Source organism: Phalaenopsis equestris, unplaced genomic scaffold, assembly GCF_001263595.1.
Source record: "Phalaenopsis equestris unplaced genomic scaffold, ASM126359v1 Scaffold000140, whole genome shotgun sequence".
Classification (NCBI taxonomy): domain Eukaryota; kingdom Viridiplantae; phylum Streptophyta; class Magnoliopsida; order Asparagales; family Orchidaceae; genus Phalaenopsis; species Phalaenopsis equestris.
In genome coordinates, this window is record NW_018164582.1 from 298,153 (window position 1) to 320,533 (window position 22,381).

The 22,381-nt window shown below is 33.1% G+C and overlaps 1 protein-coding gene across 1 annotated transcript in view; it reads left to right on the forward strand.

Moving 5' to 3' along the window:
• The first annotated feature begins 467 nt into the window (after positions 1-467).
• The window catches only part of LOC110021689 (callose synthase 5), a 37,053-nt gene continuing 15,139 nt past the window's right edge, over positions 468-22,381 (forward strand). The window contains exons 1-23 of the mRNA XM_020720281.1: positions 468-550; positions 664-1,029; positions 1,152-1,252; positions 5,247-5,368; positions 5,454-5,550; positions 5,659-5,769; positions 5,898-6,026; positions 6,128-6,220; positions 7,020-7,111; positions 7,190-7,316; positions 7,418-7,555; positions 7,661-7,737; positions 7,830-7,914; positions 7,998-8,126; positions 8,252-8,366; positions 10,665-10,996; positions 11,182-11,234; positions 11,318-11,378; positions 11,469-11,550; positions 11,630-11,679; positions 11,763-11,849; positions 12,784-12,906; positions 12,984-13,082. Coding sequence (XP_020575940.1) covers positions 783-1,029; positions 1,152-1,252; positions 5,247-5,368; positions 5,454-5,550; positions 5,659-5,769; positions 5,898-6,026; positions 6,128-6,220; positions 7,020-7,111; positions 7,190-7,316; positions 7,418-7,555; positions 7,661-7,737; positions 7,830-7,914; positions 7,998-8,126; positions 8,252-8,366; positions 10,665-10,996; positions 11,182-11,234; positions 11,318-11,378; positions 11,469-11,550; positions 11,630-11,679; positions 11,763-11,849; positions 12,784-12,906; positions 12,984-13,082 — 2,550 coding nt within the window. The 5' untranslated portion in view covers positions 468-550; positions 664-782. The remainder of the gene's footprint in view (positions 551-663; positions 1,030-1,151; positions 1,253-5,246; positions 5,369-5,453; positions 5,551-5,658; positions 5,770-5,897; positions 6,027-6,127; positions 6,221-7,019; positions 7,112-7,189; positions 7,317-7,417; positions 7,556-7,660; positions 7,738-7,829; positions 7,915-7,997; positions 8,127-8,251; positions 8,367-10,664; positions 10,997-11,181; positions 11,235-11,317; positions 11,379-11,468; positions 11,551-11,629; positions 11,680-11,762; positions 11,850-12,783; positions 12,907-12,983; positions 13,083-22,381) is intronic.

A 22,381-nucleotide genomic window follows, 5' to 3' on the forward strand; every position in this document is an offset into this window, starting at 1 on the left:
ATATAACTAAGCATATATAAATTGCTAAAATAGTTGGCGACACTAAAAAATATTAGAACCCTTGATTCATCATTTTTATATTTATATAATAATGGTTTATGTCAAATATCTTATTTGTAGGAAATAAATTCTTTATATGAAAGCCAAAGTAAAGCCCTTCGGCTTTGCCAACACAACGGTCCTCTTATTCCCCAATAATAGCACTAATCACAACTTAACAATATTAATCATGGGATTATTGCTTATTTAAGAAAGTAAAGTACAAAACCTTTTTGGCACTCCAATGATGCGGTGGTCCCAGTGCGGCCCCACCACAGAACCTCCTTAACGGCCAACAAAATCCCGGTTCGTCCGCACGTACTAATGCTCCGCCACGTGTCTACGGTCTCGCCCGGCCGGTCCAGCAAAGATAACCCTCGACCGGCTCACTCGCCCCGCGCTATTTCTCCCCGCCCTCCTTCCTCTCCCTTCTCGCTCTGTCTCTCTATCTGTAATCCTCTTCAATTTCCCGCTCGGGGATCACGATCTCGCCTATCGCTTCCCACGAGAGGTTCGCTCGAAATTGAAATCCCTCTTTTCGATTCCACATTCGAGCTCGATTTTTTTAAATTTTGATGTCTTATTTGAAATTAATTTGGTTGAGATTTCTGATCAAATGTGCAGGCGATCGGGATCTTGGAAGCGGGAAAGATAGAAGGGCATCGTGATCGCATTTTCAGCTGGGGTTTTGCGGATCATCTATGTGTAACAAGGCTTCAGGGTGCTAGAACAGAGGAGTCGGGATGGCCAATAACGATGCATCCAGTTCTGGTTCATCCTCATCGGGGGCAGCTGCGATTGCCCCGGTGTCCGGACCGCCATCAGGGCCGCAGGGGCTTACACGCCGGCCGTCGAGGAGCGCAGCTATGACGACGTTTTCGATGGAGGTGTTCGACAATGAGGTTGTACCTTCATCGCTGAGCAGCATTGCACCGATCCTTCGCGTTGCTGCTGAAATCGAGGCGGAACGGCCCCGCGTTGCTTATTTATGTATGATCTGTTTTTTTTTAATCCCGATTTGGTTTCTAAGCATTTGGGTTCAATTTTTATGACGACTGATTCTTGTTTTGTTATGTTTTATGTTGGAATGATCAAATGTTGGCGGTGAGAAGGTCGGTTTTATGCATTTGAGAAGGCCCATAGGCTCGATCCGAGTTCTAGCGGCCGTGGAGTGCGGCAGTTCAAGACCGCTCTGTTGCAGCGATTGGAGCGGGTAAAATCGTCAATCATTCTCTCTCTATATGTCCTCTTTTTTTTATTTATTTAATGGTAATAAACTATCGATGCTTGATCATTCTTCTCCCGGTTACGCTGCGTGAAGTTAGGCAACGAATTTTATGAGTGTTCAATGGCGGAATAAATAGCAGGATCACAATTCTCTCTCTCTCTCTCTTTATGTATATGTATATATATATATAGAGAGAGAGAGAGAGAGAGAGAGAGAGAGAGAGAGAGAGAGATCTGCAATGCCAATGTAGGATTAGTATATGATCTCGTTTCTATCTAATTTGGAGTCCCATGTTAAGTCGGATCACATTCTAGCCATCGTCATTATTATTATGGAATGATGAGCGAGCCAAAATGGCATTTAAAAAACTACAATAAAATAAAATGTCTCAAAACTAACAATGCTCAAATAAAATGTATGCAGTGGAAACTGCCATTAAAAAAAAAGAAAACAATTAATACAAAACTAAACATTTATGAGGTAAAAACTATGAACTCAAAGTTGTAAAAATATAGTATTGGTAAGCAATAAAATGTATGTTGTGGAAACAAAAAAAAAAAAGAAAAAGAGAAAAAATATATGTTGTGGAAACCGAAAAAAAAAAAGAAAAAGAGAAAAAATGTATGTTGTGGAAACCGAAAAAAAAAAGCGAAAAAAACCTACACATTTATGGGTTAAAAATGACTTACTTAAAATTATAACACTATAGAATTTGCAAATGGCGAGGGTCCTAAAAAGCCCATTCAAAATAGAGGCTACTCCATTTACCTAACTTATCATTGTTGAAAAAATTTAATAAAGCCAACAAGTGAAATAAACATAAAATAAAATCAAATAACAAGAGATCAAACGCAAAAAAAAATCATAACTCATATGGTTAAAGTTTGGCTTTAGATCAATAGGGAGTAGAGAAAGAAGTTGAGAGCAATTAACATAAGATTTAACAACCATTGGGTGAACTAGTTTCATAAAAAAAATTCAATTTTTCCACAAATTTATTATCCTGAGCTTAACTATTAAAACAATGTGAAAATTTTAAAATTTTAGGGCTAAAAAATATGAAATCATGAATTATATTATTCAACTCCACCCAAATGTTAGAAATAAATATTCAAACTATGATGACATAGAACTTTTGAACTATAAGATTTTTAACGACAATAACTACTATGTTAAGAAACAAGCATAATGTTAGCATCATAAAGTAAAAAAATTACTATTAGGAGGAAAATTTTTGACCAATCTTATTGAGTAAAGATATTAAAAAAGATGGTTGTTAATGCACTTAGATGATACAATATATGGGATTAAATAGTCCTCTATTTTGAAGGTTGACTATGTTATTCACATCGTTATATGCATTTATTTACATGTAAACATAATGTCTTAAGAGATTAGACTTTTTCATGGCTAATAAATTTACACTAGTAAACATCAGAGAGATTGCTAAATAACAAATATTAAGTTTTAAAGTATACTAAATAGTTTTTCCTCTTACATTAAATTTTTTAATTTATTTTACATAACAAATATCCATGAATTCATGATTTGTTGTACATTATATTTCAAATTTCTACAAATTATTTTAGCTAACAAACCTAGCTAGATGATTGTTTTGTTTCCCCCTATAGGAGTTAGGCACACATATTTGGTATTCATGTTTAAAATGCATGTGAATTTGCAAATAAATTGACAAAAACAATAAACACTAACTAATAGGTGAAAACAATGTGCGAGTTTACAACTAAATGTCACATATACAATCTGGATGAATGTTAGTGAATAAATTTTTTTTTTTAACAGTACAATATATTCATTCATGGATTTATGCTCTTTTCCATCAAATAATGAGGAAATATAAGATTGAGATATGTTACTCCAAACATACTAAAATTTTATTTGATACAAACTATCTTTTCTAATTTTCAATCAAAATTTCTAAAATTTATTATTGAAACATAATTCTACTTTGTTAAAAAAAATTCATAAGAAAATTGTGAAATAAAATGAAAAAAAATTAACTCATCATATTCTGCCCATTAAGAGTATAAATTTTCAAACTTGAAGTCATGACTTCAGCCAATAAATCCACTCAAAGTAAAATAAGCAGGGGCATTTACATATAGCATACAATTCTTATATATTTACAATTTTACATATCTCACTTCTAAACTCTTATATACACACACACATAACACTCAAATATTTAACATCACATTAAAAAAAAGCCCTGTTATCACTTTTTAAAAGCTAAATACAACTTTTCATGTAAAAATTTAAAACACTAAAATGCTAGGTATGTAAATATGAAAGTTTAGATATGAGATATGTAAATACATAAGATTTGTATGTGTGCTAGACATATAAATTTTCCCATTAAAAAGTTTAAATGTTTTCATCCAAATTGTCCCAAACATCATCTTACTCATCCTCTCCAAAACACTATGGGTCCTTTGATATGCTCAAAAGGGGAGTATATTCAGTCAAAACAAATGTATTGTTTGATGAATTAGTTAAACCACTTAAAATGAATCAAATTCAAACTAAGGCGGAAGTTCACATGTCCACCATAAGTCTCTCAACTTCCCATAAATCAAGCGCTTTCCGTACACGTAATTTGCATTTAAAAGAAAAGCTAAAATAGCCATTAGTTTTGTGTATTTTATTATATATTATCATTTACATAATATTGAAATTATTTTTATATAATAATATTTAATTAAAAATTTTATATATTTTTATTTTCAACTCATGCACACACTTCTATGTGCTAGACTTTGAACTAAAAGTATTGTAATTTGAGAACTTGGATAAAACATCCATCTATAAAAGGAAGCTGTAGTGCATTATACTCTGTAACATTGGACAAAACTGTACTTTATCTACTTTAAAAAAAAAAATGGTGGAAAACTGTGCTTTACAACCTAATCTCATTAAATACGATGGCTATTAGAAAACTACAATCCGACTTTTTAAAAAATCAAATAAATCTATAATAGACACCATGACTTTTTGAAGAACAATTTTTCTCGCAATAACTTCACAACTGTTTAATCAAATATCTTCAATTTCCCCAAGCATATTCTTAATTAAATTAGTGGCAAATTTAATTAAATACACACAAATATACATTTAAACACCATATTCTTATTTAAATATTTAATCACCAAACAATTTTCTCAATTATGACAGTGCAGCATCATAATATGATATTTTCATTATATTTAAACATTATTTACACACAGTAGCACAGCACATAATTTATATGTATTTACATATTTAATATTAAAACTTTCATATTTATCTACATAACACTCATATCCTTAACTTCACAAACATCACCCTTACTTTTTAAATATAAAATACACCATTCAATCTATAAATTTATGATAAGAAAGAGCTACAAATTTAAATGTCAAAGTTTAAAATGTTAAATATATAAAGACATAATTGTATGAATCTGGCATGTACGTAAATTTTTCCAAAAAATATAGATTTAGAATATCAAATGATAGGCAGGAATGAATCAACAAAATGGTTGGTAGAACTAAACTTAATTGAACCACACTATAATTCGGTTTGGTTGATAACTTTATTAACTAATTAAATTAAATTAAATTATATGAGAATCAGAAGTAATAATATTATTCAGGCTTCAAATGAAACGTAAGTGCGGATATGACGAGGCTTTCAAATATAATACACAAAATAAAAATATTTTCTTTCTAGTTATGGCAGTTTAATGTTTTAGTTCAACCAAAATTTTCTTCTAAATTCGAATCAATAAGCAAAATCCATACATCTCTTACCCCAAAATAAAAATCAAATAATCACTTAATAAACTGAATTATATTAATGAAATGTAATTAAGTTGATTCGAAAATTCAATTTAAACCAATAAATTGGGCCAAATTATCAAATAACAGATTACGGCTGCCTTCAAAATTTCAGATGAAAGCTTTCTTTATCCTATTCTCAGGACAACGCGCCAAGCCTTGCGAAGAGGCTAAAGAAGAGCGATGCTCGAGAAATCGAGAGTTTCTATCAGCAATACTATGAACACTACGTTAGAGCCCTTGACAGAGGAGAACAGGCGGATCGGTAAGCTTTATTTGTTCAAAAACCTAATTTGTTCAAGTTTTCTCCCTTTCTCCTTTTTAATATACCGTGCCTCCCACGCCAACAGTGCTCAGCTTGGCAAAGCCTATCAGACCGCTGGCGTGCTCTTTGAAGTTCTGTGCGCCGTTAACAAGACCGAGAAAGTCGAAGAAGTCGCCCCCGAGGTATACATTTTGATTTATCATCGCAGCGGATAATCAGGTTGATGTATCTCCTACATATTGATGTTTTCCGCACTAAATTGAACGAATTCCGTTTGTTCCGCCTATCAGATTATTGCTGCAGCTAGAGATGTACAAGAAAAGAAGGAAATTTATGTTCCATATAACATTCTCCCTTTGGATGCTGCCGGTGCTTCTCAACCAATTATGCAACTCGAGGAGGTATGAATATTTACTAATGTCGACAGATGAAACAAATTATGGCAGTCTTCAATATGCTCCGTATGAAAATTGGTTTTCTTTGCTCCGTGCGAGCACTTCTATAGTGAGTTAGTGCATTTCCTGAACAGATTAAGGCTGCTGTGGCTGGTTTGAAAAATACCCGAGGATTAAATTGGCCATCTTCGTTTGATGCCCAAAGGCAGAAATTGGGAGATATGGATCTTCTTGATTGGTTGAGGACTATGTTCGGATTTCAGGTTTTCCATACATAGATCAGTTGGAACTGTTTGTTTTCATTTAACTATGTCAATAACTCTCCTTGGTCTTACCCTTCTTAATTGTATTTCTATGCTCGCAGAAAGATAATGTTAGGAACCAGCGGGAGCATTTGATTTTGCTGCTTTCCAATGTTCATATACGGCTATCACCAAAACCTGAACCACTTACCAAGGTGGGCTTTACTTTTTAAATTGCGTTTTGTCATTATATCATCGTTCTGTTTTTCTAATCTTTTTTGCGGAGGAATTTACTGCTATATGCAATTTTGCCAAGCACATCAGTGAGAGAAATCAAAATCACCGCGACTATATGAGGGTCCATACTTGTGCTTAAAGTTTGCAAACTGATTTCACCTCTTATCTCATATAACAATTTAGAATTGCCTGGCCAGTGGTTACGTGGTATTGCAAACATGTTTTTTTAATCAAGTGGTGAAAAATTTGAACCACAAAAATCTGACTATACCTACATTAGGTGATTTCGTGCCAGCACTGCCTAAATGCTGAGTGTTACATTATATGAATCTTGCTACATCATACTTTAAATTTTTATGGTTTTTTTTAATGTATTTTGTAGAAAGAGGTCTTATGCTATAAAAAGTAGTTCTATCATACTTATATGCTTCCATTCATCCTTAGTTAGCTACCATAATCTGATAATGAATAATAATTTCTGTAACATGAGAGGTAGATGCTGTGATGTTTCTTTAACTTTTTTTTTTTTTTAAGTACAACTCGGTTGATTTCGACTCGGTTGATTTCGATCACTCCATGCTTTTCCATCAAGATTTTACCTAAACAATTAACCATTATTGCCGTTTCATATTGTGGTTTTTACTGTTTTTTGCTGCACTTTTGTATTTTGTTGATTGCCATACACTTGTTTCATCTGGACTTCTTTCCTTGAACATGTATTCTTAGCTGAAGTTTTGGTTGTTGTGCTGTTAATTCAACTTAACATTTGTAGTACAGCTTGATGACCGAGCTGTTGATGCAGTCTTGAATAAGTTATTCAAAAACTACAAAAAATGGTGTAAATTTCTGGGACGCAAGCACAGTTTAAGGTATCACCAACGATGAACCTTAATGCACTTGTTTGTTCTTCATTTTCACTATAATTTCTTACTCTGCCACCATTTCAGGCTACCTCAAGATAAACAGGAAACTCAACAGCGAAAGATTCTTTACATGGGCCTTTATTTGCTTATCTGGGGAGAAGCTGCCAATATTCGTTTTATGCCAGAATGCATTTGCTACATTTTTCACAATGTAAGGCTATTGTTTTTTTTTATCGACTCACAGACATCAGAATCATTTATTATATCTTATGTGATGACTTTTAACTGAAAGTAAATTATTAATGCTTTCAGATGGCTTATGAATTACATGGTCTCTTGGCTGGAAATGTGAGCGTTGTAACTGGAGAAAATATTAGACCTTCATATGGAGGCGATGATGAAGCTTTCTTAAAGAAAGTTATCACACCCATCTACCGGGTGATTGAGAAGGTACGTCTTCTTCCAGTAAATTTATTCTCTTTAAGATTTTACTTATACTAGCAGAGAAGTGAAAAAGAAAAGAAAAGTAGTGAAGTGATGATGTTGTTTCACCAGGAATCCAAGAAAAGCAACCAAGGAAAAGCTCCACATTCAGCTTGGTGTAACTATGATGATCTGAATGAATATTTCTGGTTTGTAAAATACATGCATGCTATGTAAGCTTAAGTCTAATTTTATTTGTATCATGACTCTTCATTGAAGTTATACATATGCATCCATCCAGGTCTCCTGATTGTTTTTCGCTTGGGTGGCCTATGTGTGATGATGGTGAATTTTTTAAATCAGTACGTGAATCAAAGGCTATGAAGGTAATACTAGAAAGTTTAAGTGGCCATCCTTCACATCATCATTGTCACATGGCAAGTGTCATCATTTCACAGATTATCTGCAGGGTGAACATCTTTCCCAGAAAACATCCAGCAAAAACACTGGGAAATCATATTTTGTGGAGACAAGGACATTTTGGCATATATTTCGTAGTTTTGATCGTATGTGGACTTTCTATGCGCTGGCATTGCAGGTTTAAATAACTGATAACTTAATTTTTTCTATGCCCAGAATTTTCAATGATCAGCAGCCTGAAAGCAGTCTGTCTAAACATTTTTACTACGAGAGTAAATTGATCACATTTTGATATTGTTTCAGGCAATGATAATCATAAGTTGGGGTGGTTATGCATTGAATGATTTTTTAAAAGATGATTTCCTCTACGACATCTCCAGTATTTTTATCTCAGCAGCATTCCTTCGATTTCTTCAGAGTATACATTCTCTTCAATCTCTTCTATTTTTTTGTTTGTAATAATTTTGCTTTCTCTTTTTATCTTATATATGTTATCCTTTTAAACTGGGAATGTAAATACCAACACATGAAAATCCAATTATTATTCTTTGTCATACTGGCCAATAGCAAAAGGCCCACATCTATTGTAAATAGCATGCTATACACTATCAATAAGTGAAACATTTATTTTATAATCGATATGACAAGACTATCTTTATAATAAAAAATAATTTACTAAAATAAAATTTATTATGTTCAACACAAACAATATATATATATATATATATATATGTATGTATATATTTATATACATAGATATTGTCACTACAGGAATTACTTCAATATTCATGAATTTTTGCAGAAATAAATCAATGCGATGCTATCTATTTTATTTGATATTCTGTTATGATTGTTAAATGAAATCTATAGAAGTGTTTGCATCAAAATTTGAATAAGAAGTGAAGGACAATCAATGTACAAAATATCTAAAGAATCTATTGCAAATATCAAGGATAACACTTATAACAAAGAAAGTTACATATATCCTTCAATTATAAAGTTTATTTGTCTAGTGTCTGATGCAAAGTTTTAAATTTTATTGGAACTAAACCAATTATCACCAAGTAAAAATCAATACAAATTCCCTGCAAATCAAGAACTCTATATGAATTGCACAAAGACACATAATGTTGAAAATCGGTTGCCACTAAGTTAAGAGCAACTTAGTCTGCATATGTTACCAAAAAGTTAACCAATTTTGTTTTAATCATTATTACGGGATAAAAGTAATAATAGTAAGCCTGAATGCATAATATATCCTAAAGCTTCATTAAAGCAAATCCAAAATCTAAAATTAGTAATAACTAATAATTTGGGTTAATCTATGTGTATGAGCTGAGGAGAAGTTTATAAGAAGATGGGGCTACCTACATGCTTTTCAACGTTTAAAGATGGTGAACCCAGTGAATGCTTGTGGATAGAAAAGTACATCTTCAAGAGAACTACAATTTGAAAAGAAAAATTGAGAAGGGAAAGACTAAGGATAAGCGGAGAAACACGAAGCTTATTGTTGTTGGATTCAAACTTCAGAGGGTAGCAGGGAGAATCTTGCAGTTATTAAGTTTTCAGCGGAGGAAGGAGATGAGGAGGGGATCCTTGTTGGTGGATTGGGAGGTAAGAGAGATAAGGCTTAGTGTATGCTTTAATTTTATTCCTCTTAAAGCAAGACCCACCCAGGCATGAAACATGTGATTTGCATGATAAAGAGCTTGGATCAGCAGAATTTGAGGTTTAGTGGTGTATGTTGCTCTAATCCCTGAAATCAAACCAGTCCACTAAAGTTGGTGAGTAGTATTCTTTTATTGTACGTCATGATTGTGACTTTTCATTTGTGGTTTAGATCTTTTCTTCTCTTTTGTTTACATGCATTTTTAAGCAGAACTATGTCGATTTTGCTGTTTTCTTTTTTGTAATGCTTAATTTATCTGATATTTTTTTTGTGATTCATCATAGTTGATTGTTGGTTGACTTCGTCATACTTACCATTGGTTTGTCCCTTCGATAGAATAAAGTTAAACGTTGGAAATTGTCAAGTTTCATTATCTCAAAGCTCAAAAAGCCCAATCATATCATACCGCCATGTCTCTCTCTTAAAAGCCTTCTGTTACCACATTATCATTTAAGGGAAATAAATTCAATAAAATATTCAATAAAAAGGCCCAATCATATCATAAATGCATTTACAAAACAAAATACATAAAGCTGATTGCAGTGGATCTAACTTTGAATAATATATATAGCTCAAATATTTCAACACGATATAGAGGGTATATTTTTTGTTGATAAAATTTTATGTTTTCTTGACCTTCTCATTTGAATATTTGTTTCACAAGTCTCGAGCATACAAAAGGGCCTAAGAATTCTCTGTGTAACATTTGGTTCTTCTGCCGTCCTTCATCTTAGCTCAAAAACATATGCTTATGTAACTTTTAGTTTGTTTAATTGTTTGAAACATTAAGGGATCCACCCTTTTCCAATTTTCTTTCACTCCAATAAAAGCTTCTTTAGGAAAAAAAGCCCGTTCGAGACATTATGCAAGGAAATTTCTTGACTTGACCACAGATGAGCAACCTGTAGATCACAGTGACTAATGAGTTACCACTATTTAAGTTTTACAACTCTTTTCTCAATAAATACATCATAAATATGATTTTGCACTTGCTGATTTCTTTTTATGTTCACTACTAACAGTTTACTTTCCATCATCTAATTTCAGGCTTGTTGGACTTTTTCCTTAATTTTCCTGGGTATCATAGATGGAAGTTTACTGCTGTGATGAGAAATGTTCTAAAAACAATTGTCAGTCTTGCATGGGCTGTTATTCTTCCTCTTCTGTACATGCGTTCAGGATCACCAATTACTTTACCAGCTAACTTAGATAGGTGGCTTGGTCGAGTTAAAGGGTTGCCACCATTATACCTGATGGCAGTAGCATTGTACATGCTCCCAAATCTATTAGCTGCTGTGCTTTTTATATTTCCAATGCTTCGACGGTGGATTGAAAACTCTGATTGGCTTGTAATCAGGTTTCTTTTATGGTGGTCTCAGGTGATGCTTCTATTTTTTCTTCGTGTTAATGGATCTGTAACTTATCAAGTATTTGGTGCACAGTTCTACTATTTTTCTTTAGGTCATGAGATGATTGGGCTAGGCTAAGCATGGTCCATTGCGTCTTTTTTCTCCTCTTGGAATGGTTTTTCTCCTAATATTAAATTTTTACTCACTATTTGCAGCCTAGAATATATGTTGGACGGGGTATGCATGAAAATCAATTTACTCTTTTCAAGTAAGGTTTTTTATCGGGAAAATAAAATTAACTATTCTATCATTTTGTCTTATTGCTATTTTAGTAATGTCCTCTCATTCCAGGTATACTCTATTCTGGCTGTTGCTGTTGAGTTCCAAATTTTCTTTTAGTTACTTTCTCCAGGCATGCTTTTGCTTTCTTAGACATCAATTAACTGAATTAAAATTATTACTTCTTATTAATTCACATTTTAAATTTCTATTTTTCATGCAGATAAAGCCTCTAATCAAGCCAACAAAAGATATAATGAAAGTTCACAATATTCATTATGCTTGGCATGAATTCTTTCCTAATGGTACTTTTTTCATTGCATTCCTCCGCTATCAAATTTTTATGCATGCATTTTCGTACTACTGATTCTACTTTCTATACAGTTAAAAACAATATTGGTGCTATTTTATCACTCTGGGTCCCAGTAATTTTGGTAAGCTTTATTAATTTCTGCAGTAATGACTGCTTTTTGCTTTCAGCAATGGTTACTCTTAACACTTGTAAACTTTTTGTCAGGTTTATTGTATGGATACCCAGATTTGGTATTCAGTTTTCTCCACTTTATATGGTGGTGTTTCTGGAGCCTTTGGTCGTCTTGGAGAGGTAACGCGTCTCCATTCTGAGAATTTTGCTTGCTACTCTTTTCTAAATCATGACTGCACCTTATTCGCACTCTTTGGTGTTGTCTATAATAGCTTTCATATTAGGGGTGTCAAAAATTGACCCGACACGCCAACACCTCTCGAATTCGACTTGAAAAAATCCAAGTTAGGGTTGACCCAAATATTTTTCAAGTTTGGTTTGGGTCAGAGAATTCAATCCATTTATTATTCTGGCCGGGTTCGGTTTGAACCCGAAAATCCAAACATGACCTGAATTAACATGAAATTTCGAGTCGGGTTTGGGTTACCGGGTCAAGCTCGGGATTGATTCTTAGTTTTTGACTCGTTTATAATTCATGTCGCGTTCGAGTTGACTCTATTTTGGCCGGGTCATTTTTGGGTCAGACCTGAACCTGACCCACTAATTCGAATTGACACTACTTCATACTTTTGGCATAAGAGCATGATTTCGAATAGATAAAATGATTGATGTGAAAATGTTCTTTTTGTTGTTTCGGAAAACTAAACCCTAATTTTATTTCCATGTTTTTGACTTGAATAATCTCACTGGGTTCTGATCATTGATAAAATATAAAGAACTATGAGACAATTCTGGGGAAGTTGATCTGCTTTTAATGAAAAGATGCACATAAAAGAAATTCAATTAATTTGTGTTTGAGTGAGCTATCTGTTTGTTGTGAAGTTACTATTTTGTATCCTGCCTGCATTCCTTCATCTTGTGCCTTCAACGTAGACAAATACAATTTTCTGCATATTTTACTATTATTCTGCTTTTACTTCTTTATTGAGAGGGATTTTTTTATCAACATATTGTTACTATTATTGCTAACAGAATTTCACTATTAAATAGATTCTTCTGAACGTGTTTTTGGTAATGCGAAGAAGGTCATCATTTTTTATTTTTTCTTTGGCAGATACGGACGCTAGGCATGCTGAGATCACGCTTCCATTCCTTACCTGGAGCTTTCACTGCTTGCTTGGTTCCTTCTGAGAAGAAACAAAAGAGGGGTTTTTCTCTGTCAAAACGTTTTGCAGAGGTACAATTGAGGATAAATAAAAATTTCTTAGAGTTGCAATACATTGGGTGGTTATATATTTTTCATTTTTTTAATAGGCTTCACCAAGCAAGAGAACTGAAGCTGCAAAGTTTGCTCAGTTGTGGAATGAAATCATATGCAGTTTCCGAGAAGAAGATCTTATAAGTGACAGGAAAGTCTTGAAATAAAACTATTGGAAAACATTTACTCGAGTATTAAATTACTTTTCTCTTTCTTTTATATTAATTATTCTGAAATAATCTTGTTAAGATAGTAATGAAATTTCAAGAAAAATCCAAACAAAATGAGAGAACAAACACAGTAGAGGCCGTAAAAACAAATTATACATAAGTTTACATGGTTTATTGAGTTCCACTTAAGTCTATGTTCACTCAAATTGAATAATCCATTAAGCTTTAAAAGGGATACATGGAGACATTGTACATATGAATAAGTTGGAGATTAAGAAGAAGATACTACTAGGGGTGCAAACAAGTCAAGCTGAATTGGAGCAACTGCTAACTTGAATTTTAGGTTGGTTAATTAATTTAGCTCGAGCTTAAGATAAATTATTTGAGTTCGAGTCAACTCATGAGTTGGTTTATTTATTATAAAAGAGAAAAAATAATTTTTATTTAATTTAAATGATTGCTGTAATAAAATGTCAAAAAGCTTAAGAAGTTAGAGAAATAATTAGAATGAGTTAATATAAGGAATTAATATATATATATATATATTTGTGTGTGTGTATGTGTATATGTATATTTGATACACCGCTAATAAATTTTCATCATTCAACACGAATCTCGATGTAATTTTTTGGGCAAGAAACATTCAAACTTTGATTAAGAGTCGTCCTGAGCTCCGATTTCTGCAAACTTATAGTCAAACTGATTGACTCGATGAGACAGACCTAATGATATAAAAGTCAGTCTAATCCGAGTCAAATCAAGCCCGAATCAAATCATTAAACCACTCTTGGAAGATTTTTGGAGGCATTTGAAAGTTCAAACGGATGTCGAATCTAGCGAGTTCATAGTCGAATCGAGCGTCTCGACAAGACGAATCCAACGAGCTCACGATCACTAAATTCCGACATCATTAAGACACTCGAATGTCCATCAAACGTCATCTGATTAAGAGAAGCTCTCTAAACCGTCCGATCAAAATGGTTCATATTCCTGCATTAATTGCATTCAAAACACTATAAATAGAGCCCACCCCTCACATGAAGGGGAGAGCTTAAGAGAGAACTTGGGGCTTTGGGAAGGAGCTCAAGTCCAAGATCATCATCGGCATTATCGATCGCCGTCGACCACCACTGACCATCGACAACCACCGTCAACCTCTGTCGACCACTGCCGACCACCGTTGATCACCTCCGATCACCGCTGACCTCCGTCGACCACCGCCAACCGTCATCAACTGGCGCCAGCAACCACTGAATGCTTTTCAACGTTTAAAGATGGTGAACCCAGTGAATGCTTGTGGATAGAAAAGTACATCTTCAAGAGAACTACAATTTGAAAAGAAAAATTGAGAAGGGAAAGACTAAGGATAAGCGGAGAAACACGAAGCTTATTGTTGTTGGATTCAAACTTCAGAGGGTAGCAGGGAGAATCTTGCAGTTATTAAGTTTTCAGCGGAGGAAGGAGATGAGGAGGGGATCCTTGTTGGTGGATTGGGAGGTAAGAGAGATAAGGCTTAGTGTATGCTTTAATTTTATTCCTCTTAAAGCAAGACCCACCCAGGCATGAAACATGTGATTTGCATGATAAAGAGCTTGGATCAGCAGAATTTGAGGTTTAGTGGTGTATGTTGCTCTAATCCCTGAAATCAAACCAGTCCACTAAAGTTGGTGAGTAGTATTCTTTTATTGTACGTCATGATTGTGACTTTTCATTTGTGGTTTAGATCTTTTCTTCTCTTTTGTTTACATGCATTTTTAAGCAGAACTATGTCGATTTTGCTGTTTTCTTTTTTGTAATGCTTAATTTATCTGATATTTTTTTTGTGATTCATCATAGTTGATTGTTGGTTGACTTCGTCATACTTACCATTGGTTTGTCCCTTCGATAGAATAAAGTTAAACGTTGGAAATTGTCAAGTTTCATTATCTCAAAGCTCAAAAAGCCCAATCATATCATACCGCCATGTCTCTCTCTTAAAAGCCTTCTGTTACCACATTATCATTTAAGGGAAATAAATTCAATAAAATATTCAATAAAAAGGCCCAATCATATCATAAATGCATTTACAAAACAAAATACATAAAGCTGATTGCAGTGGATCTAACTTTGAATAATATATATAGCTCAAATATTTCAACACGATATAGAGGGTATATTTTTTGTTGATAAAATTTTATGTTTTCTTGACCTTCTCATTTGAATATTTGTTTCACAAGTCTCGAGCATACAAAAGGGCCTAAGAATTCTCTGTGTAACATTTGGTTCTTCTGCCGTCCTTCATCTTAGCTCAAAAACATATGCTTATGTAACTTTTAGTTTGTTTAATTGTTTGAAACATTAAGGGATCCACCCTTTTCCAATTTTCTTTCACTCCAATAAAAGCTTCTTTAGGAAAAAAAGCCCGTTCGAGACATTATGCAAGGAAATTTCTTGACTTGACCACAGATGAGCAACCTGTAGATCACAGTGACTAATGAGTTACCACTATTTAAGTTTTACAACTCTTTTCTCAATAAATACATCATAAATATGATTTTGCACTTGCTGATTTCTTTTTATGTTCACTACTAACAGTTTACTTTCCATCATCTAATTTCAGGCTTGTTGGACTTTTTCCTTAATTTTCCTGGGTATCATAGATGGAAGTTTACTGCTGTGATGAGAAATGTTCTAAAAACAATTGTCAGTCTTGCATGGGCTGTTATTCTTCCTCTTCTGTACATGCGTTCAGGATCACCAATTACTTTACCAGCTAACTTAGATAGGTGGCTTGGTCGAGTTAAAGGGTTGCCACCATTATACCTGATGGCAGTAGCATTGTACATGCTCCCAAATCTATTAGCTGCTGTGCTTTTTATATTTCCAATGCTTCGACGGTGGATTGAAAACTCTGATTGGCTTGTAATCAGGTTTCTTTTATGGTGGTCTCAGGTGATGCTTCTATTTTTTCTTCGTGTTAATGGATCTGTAACTTATCAAGTATTTGGTGCACAGTTCTACTATTTTTCTTTAGGTCATGAGATGATTGGGCTAGGCTAAGCATGGTCCATTGCGTCTTTTTTCTCCTCTTGGAATGGTTTTTCTCCTAATATTAAATTTTTACTCACTATTTGCAGCCTAGAATATATGTTGGACGGGGTATGCATGAAAATCAATTTACTCTTTTCAAGTAAGGTTTTTTATCGGGAAAATAAAATTAACTATTCTATCATTTTGTCTTATTGCTATTTTAGTAATGTCCTCTCATTCCAGGTATACTCTATTCTGGCTGTTGCTGTTGAGTTCCAAATTTTCTTTTAGTTACTTTCTCCAGGCATGCTTTTGCTTTCTTAGACATCAATTAACTGAATTAAAATTATTACTTCTTATTAATTCACATTTTAAATTTCTATTTTTCATGCAGATAAAGCCTCTAATCAAGCCAACAAAAGATATAATGAAAGTTCACAATATTCATTATGCTTGGCATGAATTCTTTCCTAATGGTACTTTTTTCATTGCATTCCTCCGCTATCAAATTTTTATGCATGCATTTTCGTACTACTGATTCTACTTTCTATACAGTTAAAAACAATATTGGTGCTATTTTATCACTCTGGGTCCCAGTAATTTTGGTAAGCTTTATTAATTTCTGCAGTAATGACTGCTTTTTGCTTTCAGCAATGGTTACTCTTAACACTTGTAAACTTTTTGTCAGGTTTATTGTATGGATACCCAGATTTGGTATTCAGTTTTCTCCACTTTATATGGTGGTGTTTCTGGAGCCTTTGGTCGTCTTGGAGAGGTAACGCGTCTCCATTCTGAGAATTTTGCTTGCTACTCTTTTCTAAATCATGACTGCACCTTATTCGCACTCTTTGGTGTTGTCTATAATAGCTTTCATATTAGGGGTGTCAAAAATTGACCCGACACGCCAACACCTCTCGAATTCGACTTGAAAAAATCCAAGTTAGGGTTGACCCAAATATTTTTCAAGTTTGGTTTGGGTCAGAGAATTCAATCCATTTATTATTCTGGCCGGGTTCGGTTTGAACCCGAAAATCCAAACATGACCTGAATTAACATGAAATTTCGAGTCGGGTTTGGGTTACCGGGTCAAGCTCGGGATTGATTCTTAGTTTTTGACTCGTTTATAATTCATGTCGCGTTCGAGTTGACTCTATTTTGGCCGGGTCATTTTTGGGTCAGACCTGAACCTGACCCACTAATTCGAATTGACACTACTTCATACTTTTGGCATAAGAGCATGATTTCGAATAGATAAAATGATTGATGTGAAAATGTTCTTTTTGTTGTTTCGGAAAACTAAACCCTAATTTTATTTCCATGTTTTTGACTTGAATAATCTCACTGGGTTCTGATCATTGATAAAATATAAAGAACTATGAGACAATTCTGGGGAAGTTGATCTGCTTTTAATGAAAAGATGCACATAAAAGAAATTCAATTAATTTGTGTTTGAGTGAGCTATCTGTTTGTTGTGAAGTTACTATTTTGTATCCTGCCTGCATTCCTTCATCTTGTGCCTTCAACGTAGACAAATACAATTTTCTGCATATTTTACTATTATTCTGCTTTTACTTCTTTATTGAGAGGGATTTTTTTATCAACATATTGTTACTATTATTGCTAACAGAATTTCACTATTAAATAGATTCTTCTGAACGTGTTTTTGGTAATGCGAAGAAGGTCATCATTTTTTATTTTTTCTTTGGCAGATACGGACGCTAGGCATGCTGAGATCACGCTTCCATTCCTTACCTGGAGCTTTCACTGCTTGCTTGGTTCCTTCTGAGAAGAAACAAAAGAGGGGTTTTTCTCTGTCAAAACGTTTTGCAGAGGTACAATTGAGGATAAATAAAAATTTCTTAGAGTTGCAATACATTGGGTGGTTATATATTTTTCATTTTTTTAATAGGCTTCACCAAGCAAGAGAACTGAAGCTGCAAAGTTTGCTCAGTTGTGGAATGAAATCATATGCAGTTTCCGAGAAGAAGATCTTATAAGTGACAGGAAAGTCTTGAAATAAAACTATTGGAAAACATTTACTCGAGTATTAAATTACTTTTCTCTTTCTTTTATATTAATTATTCTGAAATAATCTTGTTAAGATAGTAATGAAATTTCAAGAAAAATCCAAACAAAATGAGAGAACAAACACAGTAGAGGCCGTAAAAACAAATTATACATAAGTTTACATGGTTTATTGAGTTCCACTTAAGTCTATGTTCACTCAAATTGAATAATCCATTAAGCTTTAAAAGGGATACATGGAGACATTGTACATATGAATAAGTTGGAGATTAAGAAGAAGATACTACTAGGGGTGCAAACAAGTCAAGCTGAATTGGAGCAACTGCTAACTTGAATTTTAGGTTGGTTAATTAATTTAGCTCGAGCTTAAGATAAATTATTTGAGTTCGAGTCAACTCATGAGTTGGTTTATTTATTATAAAAGAGAAAAAATAATTTTTATTTAATTTAAATGATTGCTGTAATAAAATGTCAAAAAGCTTAAGAAGTTAGAGAAATAATTAGAATGAGTTAATATAAGGAATTAATATATATATATATATATTTGTGTGTGTGTATGTGTATATGTATATTTGATACACCGCTAATAAATTTTCATCATTCAACACGAATCTCGATGTAATTTTTTGGGCAAGAAACATTCAAACTTTGATTAAGAGTCGTCCTGAGCTCCGATTTCTGCAAACTTATAGTCAAACTGATTGACTCGATGAGACAGACCTAATGATATAAAAGTCAGTCTAATCCGAGTCAAATCAAGCCCGAATCAAATCATTAAACCACTCTTGGAAGATTTTTGGAGGCATTTGAAAGTTCAAACGGATGTCGAATCTAGCGAGTTCATAGTCGAATCGAGCGTCTCGACAAGACGAATCCAACGAGCTCACGATCACTAAATTCCGACATCATTAAGACACTCGAATGTCCATCAAACGTCATCTGATTAAGAGAAGCTCTCTAAACCGTCCGATCAAAATGGTTCATATTCCTGCATTAATTGCATTCAAAACACTATAAATAGAGCCCACCCCTCACATGAAGGGGAGAGCTTAAGAGAGAACTTGGGGCTTTGGGAAGGAGCTCAAGTCCAAGATCATCATCGGCATTATCGATCGCCGTCGACCACCACTGACCACCGACTATTGTCAATCACCGCCGGCCTCCGTCAACCATCGCTGACTAGACGTCGTCAGTCGACGTTGTAACTTGGAAAGCTAGTAACCATTTCCCTCTTATTGGACAAGGGACATCTGTAATTATCAACTTATAGTGAATTTTTACAACCGGGCCAGACCCCGTGGTTTTTTCACATTACGGGTTTTCCACGTAAAAAATTCTGGTGTTATCATAACTTGATTCATTTTCATTCGAGTGTGTGCTGAATACTCGCGCAACGCTAAGACGATAATCCATTACTCTACCACCGCGAATTTTCTAGCAAACATCAATATTAAATATTTTGAATAACTCTATGGGCAAACTTTATGTTTTACGTGTATTTTATATTAAATATTTTTAAACAAGCCAACTCATGAGTTGATGGGTTGAGTCGGTGCAGGCTCAAGTTTGGCTTAATAACTCATAGAGCTTAGCTTATGACTCATTTATTTTTCATAATGACTCAACCTTAAGCTATGATCATGAGTTTCAATTACTTGGTTACATCTTTAGATATTATTTTGTCTATTTTACTGCTAACTGTTGTAAAGATTGAGTGCTGGAATTAGGAAAGATGTTGTTTGCTTTCTTCTTTTTCTACTCTAGGAGTCCAAACTAGAGCTTCTATATGGTTAAAATCTTCTCTTGATGAATTTTATATTAATAGCATCTAGATCTCAAAGAAGTGGAAGACATCCCTCTTAACACCTAGAAAAATTTTCCCTTTATTTTTCTCGTTTGGTTGCTCCTTTTATCTTTTTCTATCATCAATAATTTTTTTGTGGATGTGGGATGCAAAACCCTTATTTTTAAGGCTCTGTTTATAATAATAAGGGGTTTGGCGATTCAAGATCATTATACTAATACATAATTCTCAAAAACTTTTCCAATTTTATTTTTAAAGAATATGAACATTAATCACAAAAAATGCACTTCGAAGCAAAGCAGTACCAAAATGCTTTTAAGTATGAATATCAAATCATTCTTAGTATGAAGCGCACACTTCTTGATGTGAAGCTTAAGCTTCATATTGCACTTTGAAGCATGAAAATTATTTGCTTCTCTTTTTCTTCAATTTTAGCAGCCTAATTTACTTTTAATGATATTCAAATGAAAAAGAAGGGAAATACGATAAATAAAATGCAATAGAAAGGATAATTATTGGTTTTCATCTTTCCCAAGATCTGCCTACAACTTCATGACAAAAGAGTCTCAAATCATTTCCACCTCATCTTATTTTTTGCCCTGTCTTGTCTTTTAACTCACCTTATCTGTTTTCTGTTCTTCCATCAACCTTACCCATTGCCACCTTTTTTAATTATTTATTCTAATTAGTTCCTTATTCATTCGAGTGCAAAATTTATATTTTATTAGCTTATTCTATTTTAATAGTGAAATATGCTCATAATTTGATAATTTTAATTTCAACTTGCCATCATTTATTCTTTATTTATACCTTATGCATATCGAATCTCCTTTTCTAATATTTATTCATTATAATATTATTATTTTAATATAAATAAATATTACATAACTAACTTTGTGTTAATTTGATGTTATTTTGATGTATTATGTGAATGAGACTAATTGAAAATGGTAAACACTTGTATTTTGTTGAGTTTTTATATTCTTATTTTTAATATTTACTTAATTTTATACCATCTTTGTATATTTTATTATTTCTAAATGTGCAAAATTAAAGTAATGAAGTATCCTTCTTACATTGATGAATATGCTTCATTCTACATAGGGATCAAACAGTTTTGCTTAAACTTTCACTTTTTAAAACTTTCATTTTATCATTGTTTATCAAAATTGATTAGTCAGAAGATTTGTACCTAAATAAAAAATTCAATCATATCTCATGAAGATTTAATTTTGAAAAGTTTCTTCTCTACTTGATTAAAAATGTCTGACTTGGAGATAAAATTTATGATATATTTGTTTGGTATTGAGTATTTTATAACTCTTCATGCAACTCCATTGTATCATCATTTGCAAAGGTTAATTAATGCATCAAAAGTTCTCAATTTTTTCGTTAAGCATCAGCTGGATTTTTTTTCTCCTCTCTATCTTTTTGAGTTGTAGGCACCTTCTTTGAATGGAAATTTTATGTATTGTTATTTGAGTTGCATGTTTATTCGAAAGTGAAACATGTATGGTAGGTTACATTATGTTATGAAGCTTTTGAGCCACACTATCTTCTTATAGGCTTTAATGGAAGCCATATATTTAGTTTCTATAATTGATAGTTCAATTATCTTCTAAAGTTGTGATGCCCATTTAATAGTGGTGCCTCTCATGACGTAGATGTGCATAAGGATACTTCTCCTTATATCTAAGTCTCCTTCTAGTTAATTGTTCATTTATACATTATAATATTAACTTAACATCTTCTTAGTGTCAATTGTTGCACTTTGGCTATAGTTCATCTATCTAAATCAAGTAATATAGAGACGACTAATGATTAATAGGTTTGTTAGCTTTTTTGATCTTTAAACTATTGTTTTCGGTGTGCATGGGTCAGGTTTCCCCTAAGCTCTATTGTTATTTCCTATATTTATTATAGAAAGGGATGTTACTCTAGTTCAACTTGCTCTTGAGTGAAGGTATCTTTTGTTTTAGTTCTTGACTTGCCTTTTATAATGCATATTTATTGAAAATAACATTTGTTCACTTGTTTATCTTTAACTTTCCAAAATCTACAACTAGACTATTATTATTTTAGATCAAGTTGGCTTACCAGTAATCTGATTAACTTAAACATACAATAAACAATAAAAAAACTATTACATGTGACAAACATTCCTCTTTGCATATCTTTGTTTATTCAAAAAGATTAAAGTTGAGTCTCATTGATTGTTCTCGGTTAATTAAAAGTTTTGTTGTGCTCATTGCATTCTTCAAGAAGATTTTAGGAATGCTTGAATGCAATCTCATACTCTGTTCATGTTGATTTTGTTATTCATTCTCTTAAATATTCTATTTTTTCATAGAGTTTTGGAATTGTTCTCTTCATATGGATGTCGTGTGAATTACATTAATATTTTTTTTAACTTTTAGTAAAATACCTTCTATTATCAAATCACGTG